A 4,936-nucleotide genomic window follows, 5' to 3' on the forward strand; every position below is an offset into this window, starting at 1 on the left:
AAATTTGCTGCTGGTCCTATGGATCTGAAAGTCTTCGTCTTGTGTTGTTAGTGCAGGGAGCTAAACTTCAAAACATCACAGCATCATCTTCCCCCTTTGTTCACCTTGGAGGTGTGGGACAAGTGATGTGGTTTCTCTGTTTGGGGTGCTGTTTAGTCATATGTGAAATTTAAAAGCTGGCTATTTGAAAGATAAATGTAATGCTTAAAAAAAAAAAAAAGGTGGGGTGGTATTTCTCCCTGGTTCCCTCTATTCCCTTCATCAGTTTCTGCAACACAAGTGCTGAATCAGTCTTTTAAGTAACTTCAAATAAAATATGCTTTATTACTTACTAGTATTATCAAATCCTAAAGCAAAGTCTCATGACCTAAATCAGCGCTTGCATATGTGGGTTGAATATGTGGGCTTGAATATGTGGGTGAAGTTTCTTTGGCTATAACCAGATTATGAAAGGATCACCAGGTGATGGTATTTGAACTGCTGTATTGAAAGGAGGGGAAAGTTTGGGTTAATTCTGTTTTTATTAAAGTATATATCATATAAAAAAGAGATGTTTTACCAAATCTTTCAGACAGAGGGAACAAAATTTGGAGATGTCCATGTTCTTTATGCGGACAAAATTTGCATTCTGAAACTCTGACTCATAATCTTAATCTTGAATTTGGCTCCTTCAGATATACTACACTCACTGCAAATCTGTCATATGATGATTTAAATATTTTTGTGAAATTCTGGGGTTTTTTTAGAAATAAAAAGAGAACAAATTAAGAAGTCTTGAGACATTTTGAGAAAGGAAAAATCTTTTTGCTCAATCATATGATTATGCCAATCACATTACACAATTGCCTGATAGTTAGAAGAGGCCTTCTGCTCTGTTGAAGTTAGTTGTTTGGAGTCTGGAATAACACTGTGGTCAAAAGTATCTGTGGATATTTTCTGAAGACTTCCTGGTTTTTATTTCAATAGATGAGTAAAATACTAAGCTCTGTTGAATCACACTTCTCTGAATTTGTTTTCCAGATGATGAAGGTTCAGCAGTTCTTCAGAAAGCAGAGGTAGAAATTATTGACCAGACATTATGTCATTCCACATACGGGATTATCACAGCTAGGATGTTTTGTGCTGGGCTATCATCTGGGAAAAGAGATGGGTGTAAAGTATGTATCTCAGCACACTCTGTGTAGAGCTTATCTTGTCTTTCTTTGTTGCATGATGATTTGTAAGAATTGACTGGCAGACCACTTTGTGGTCATTTTGTTTCGGTTCTGAAAAAGGGCAACGTAAGAATTGTCTGTCAGCAAATCTCATCTGTGGATGTTATCAGAGTTCTGCTACTTTATGTGCATCAGTATCATCACTAAGTTTCAGTTGCAGGTCAAGAGCCAATCAGTTTGCAAGTCCCAATAACAAGTTGAAATCAGGCAATTTTTGGCATAATAGGCTCTCAGCTGAAGCAAAATTGAGACACTAGCTTGTGCCTTTTCAGGATCCCTCACTTCCAACTTGGATTGTATGAGACGAAGACAATTAGGCATAAATTTGCAAATGTAAGATATTTCTGGTCTGGAAAAGCTAAAAGATGATAAATGTAAAGTGCTGAATTTACTTCTAGTGAATAGTACTAAAGTTACATATATACACAATATATATGACACTTAATATTACAGCTATTATACAGCACATTATATTGAACTTATTTACATATTTAAATACATATTTACTGCTAAAATGGTAGTAAATTTACTGCTAAAATAATAATAGAATTTTTTTTAATGGAGATCTGGAATCTTCAAGATGTTCTGTCTTTCACTGAGCTATGTGAAATTGAGTGAGACTACAATGGCTGAGGGAGTATAATGTACCAGCTGCTTTTTAGATGTTAGTGAGACCATTGATATTAAGTGTAATTTTCATTAACTGGAGAATCTATTTGGTTTTGGCAGCTCAAAACATAGCCAATGAAAGGCATCATTTTGGCTGCATTTTTGTGAGGGCAAATGATTTGTCTGTGTCTGGCAGCTGTTAGAGGTAATCAAATTGTGGTATTCCTGTTTTGTGAAAAATACTGGTGTGTTACTAAGAATGAAAGACTGAAAATTTTTGCTCTTTAAATTTAAAATCTTAATTGTCAAGGAAGGAAAAAATTGTCTTCTAAATTCTTAACCATTTTTTATGCAATGCAAGACAATCCTACTTTGAGTGGGCACCAAAGGGCCTTGGAAGGGGTCCCTTCTAACCTGCATATCCCAACATCCTATAAAGTGAGCACAAAATAGTTTTCTAGCTCTAACAAAATGTTTGTCTAGAAAAAAAGCACTTCTCTTGCAAAACATCTGAATTTTGCCAAATGCCCTTTTTGCTTTTAGAAGTTGTTTCTTACACCCAATATTTTGGTAAAGTTTAATTTGCAACTAGGTATCTTTTTCAGAGATGATGTGTGTACAGCAATGCCTTACAAGGAAGTGTAAGCTTGGTCCAAGGAATTTTCCCCAAACGGTGGAAAATTATTTTATACCTGAAGCTCTGCCAGTGTATTCATACTAGAACACCTGTAAAGGAAGACGCCTAGTTGCTTTATCCTGTATTACAGCACTATGACATCCTTTATTAAATTTTGAAGTCTAGAACAGACTTCATTTTAACTGCTCTGTTTATAAAGATGTTAAGGGCCCCTAACCATTACATGGTGACTAGTATCTACTAGAAGATAACACTTAAGCTCTTTTTCCTTCTTTAAAAAAAAATAATAACGAAAATCCTCAAACACAAACCAATTGGGGGATTCCATCTGTTTCCATTTACCCCGAATTTGGAAGAAGTAATACAATTATTAAATATTTTATTTATTGTAATTTTAAAAATATTTTTTAAAAGCTTACTATTTTTGAGTTGGTAGTGTGTAACCTGTGAATGTACATACACATTAAGTAGCAGATTTGGGGTTTAGCTGTAAGTTTGAGACTAGAAACAAACTTCAAATATACTCCATGAAAAGTAATATCTTAGTGTCTTTAAAGAGTGAGAAATACCTTCTGTCTTGTGAAAGAGCAAACTTTGGTAACTGCAATCCCATCTACTTGACAAAAAAGCTTATTGATTGTTTGAACTATGGGAATAAGAAAATATAATCACTGGAATTACTCATGCAAAATATCTAGTGTGGATTTTTTTTCCCCAGTTTTTATAATGCATATTATAAATACATATAACTCTATATTTTTTTTAGGGTGATTCTGGTGGACCACTGTCTTGTCAAAGCAATGGAGATGGAAAATGGTTTTTGACTGGCATTGTGAGCTGGGGTTATGGATGTGGAAGACCAAATTTCCCAGGTGTCTACACGAGAGTGTCAAATTTTGCACCATGGATACACAAATATGTGCCTTCAGTCTTGTAACTTGAAAACTGTTTTCTTGGAATAAAATGTGTCTTGGATATCTTAATTAAAATCATATTGTGAAAAACTGTTCAGTGCTGGAATTTCTTTGCATGTCTCTTCCTAATTCTGGAATTCACATATGGAGGTAATAAATACCATTTTTTCAAGCTTTGGTGAAAAAGGAGGAGGCTGTTTCTTGTGGTGGTTGTTCCATGCAGATGTCTAGAGACATGGGGGGATGTGCAATACTAAACTTCATTTTCAAGTCACCAACTAAGTGCAGGTGCAATCACCTCTCAGGAAGCTGAGGATACAATTGATCATGTAAGCAGAGCTGGAAGCTTACTCATCGTTTCTTCTGGGATGTATATGGCCAATAGAGAAATAACTGTGAAATTGCAATCAACTGTTTCCAGTCTGGTAAAAACTACTTTCCCTGCCTCCTCCACAAAGAGCAGCTGACAGGGAGAAAGGGAGAGAGGAGACATTGCAAAAAGTGAACTCAATTCTTTTAAATCCATAGGGGCGTAATTCTTGAAGATCAGAAATTCTGCTGCTAAAAGTAGTGATTTGTTGCATGCTTATTCCCTCTCCAGCTTTCATTTTAATTAACTTCATGATTTGGAGCTACTAACTTTTATTTCCTGCTTTCACTTCTTTATTTTCAAGTTCATCCACCTAAGAATTTGAATTTTCTAGCTTCAGGCAACCTTAACAAGATGAATAAACATTGTGATGTGTGTTGTTACAATGATCATATCCTTGCCCAAATAAAACTGATGTTTCTGAAAGGTCCTGATACAATTCTTACGCAAAAGTGGGTTCGTTTCCTCTAGGCTTTTTTCTGTGTATTTTTCTCTGTTCCATGAAGAAAGGGACAATGTATCCATCAGCAGGTTGTGTGTGTAGTGGAGACAGGCTGTTGAAAAAAAGACTTGAACAAAGCCATCTGTCTGCAGTTGTAGTTTGAATTTCCAAGCTGTGAGGATTGACTTCCAATTAATCCCCTTTGCAATCTCTGTATAATCTGTGTTGGGATTTGTTTGTTCCCTTTGTATTATTTTTCTGGGGCTGAGATTTCTTCATCCCATTTTGCTTTTCTAGGTTTTGTTCTTTGTGCTCTTTCTCTCTCTCAACATGTATCAAATATGTTATTTCCCCACACACATCCTAGATTTTCTTATTTTACATGCAGAATATGCTGAACTTTTTGGTTTGCTGACTTAAAGCTGCTTTTCCTTTCAAACAGGAAATGTGAACAGAAATTGGTTTGCAATTATATTTATTCTGTGGTACCATCTTGAAGCGGGAAAATTCAGGTGAGAGGTAGAGCTAAGCATTTCTCCTCTCTTGTGGAGATTTCTATGGATTCTACAAGGTGTTTATTAGAAGTTGCCCTATTTATATTGCCTTGGAACCTTTTATCTATAAGTGCGTTGGATGTCCTTTGCGTTGTGTCCCTACTCTTGTATTTCTGAAAGAAATTTCAAATGATGGGATCCAAATCCTATTTAGCCAGTTAGGAAAACAAAGAGTTACAGTGATGGTAACATTTCC

At 35.5% G+C, this 4,936-nt stretch overlaps 1 protein-coding gene across 1 annotated transcript in view; it reads left to right on the forward strand.

Annotated features, from left to right (window-relative positions):
• Positions 1-3,464, forward strand: part of TMPRSS7 (transmembrane serine protease 7) — a 42,929-nt gene extending 39,465 nt beyond the window's left edge. Inside the window, exons 18-19 of the mRNA XM_085049898.1 lie at positions 1,021-1,157; positions 3,227-3,464. Of these exons, the coding sequence (XP_084906024.1) occupies positions 1,021-1,157; positions 3,227-3,397 (308 nt within the window). The 3' untranslated portion in view covers positions 3,398-3,464. The remainder of the gene's footprint in view (positions 1-1,020; positions 1,158-3,226) is intronic.
• Positions 3,465-4,936: the final 1,472 nt, after the last annotated feature.

Source organism: Lichenostomus cassidix, chromosome 1 (assembly GCF_008360975.1).
Source record: "Lichenostomus cassidix isolate B80296 chromosome 1, HeHo_3.0, whole genome shotgun sequence".
In the NCBI taxonomy this organism is placed as follows: domain Eukaryota; kingdom Metazoa; phylum Chordata; class Aves; order Passeriformes; family Meliphagidae; genus Lichenostomus; species Lichenostomus cassidix.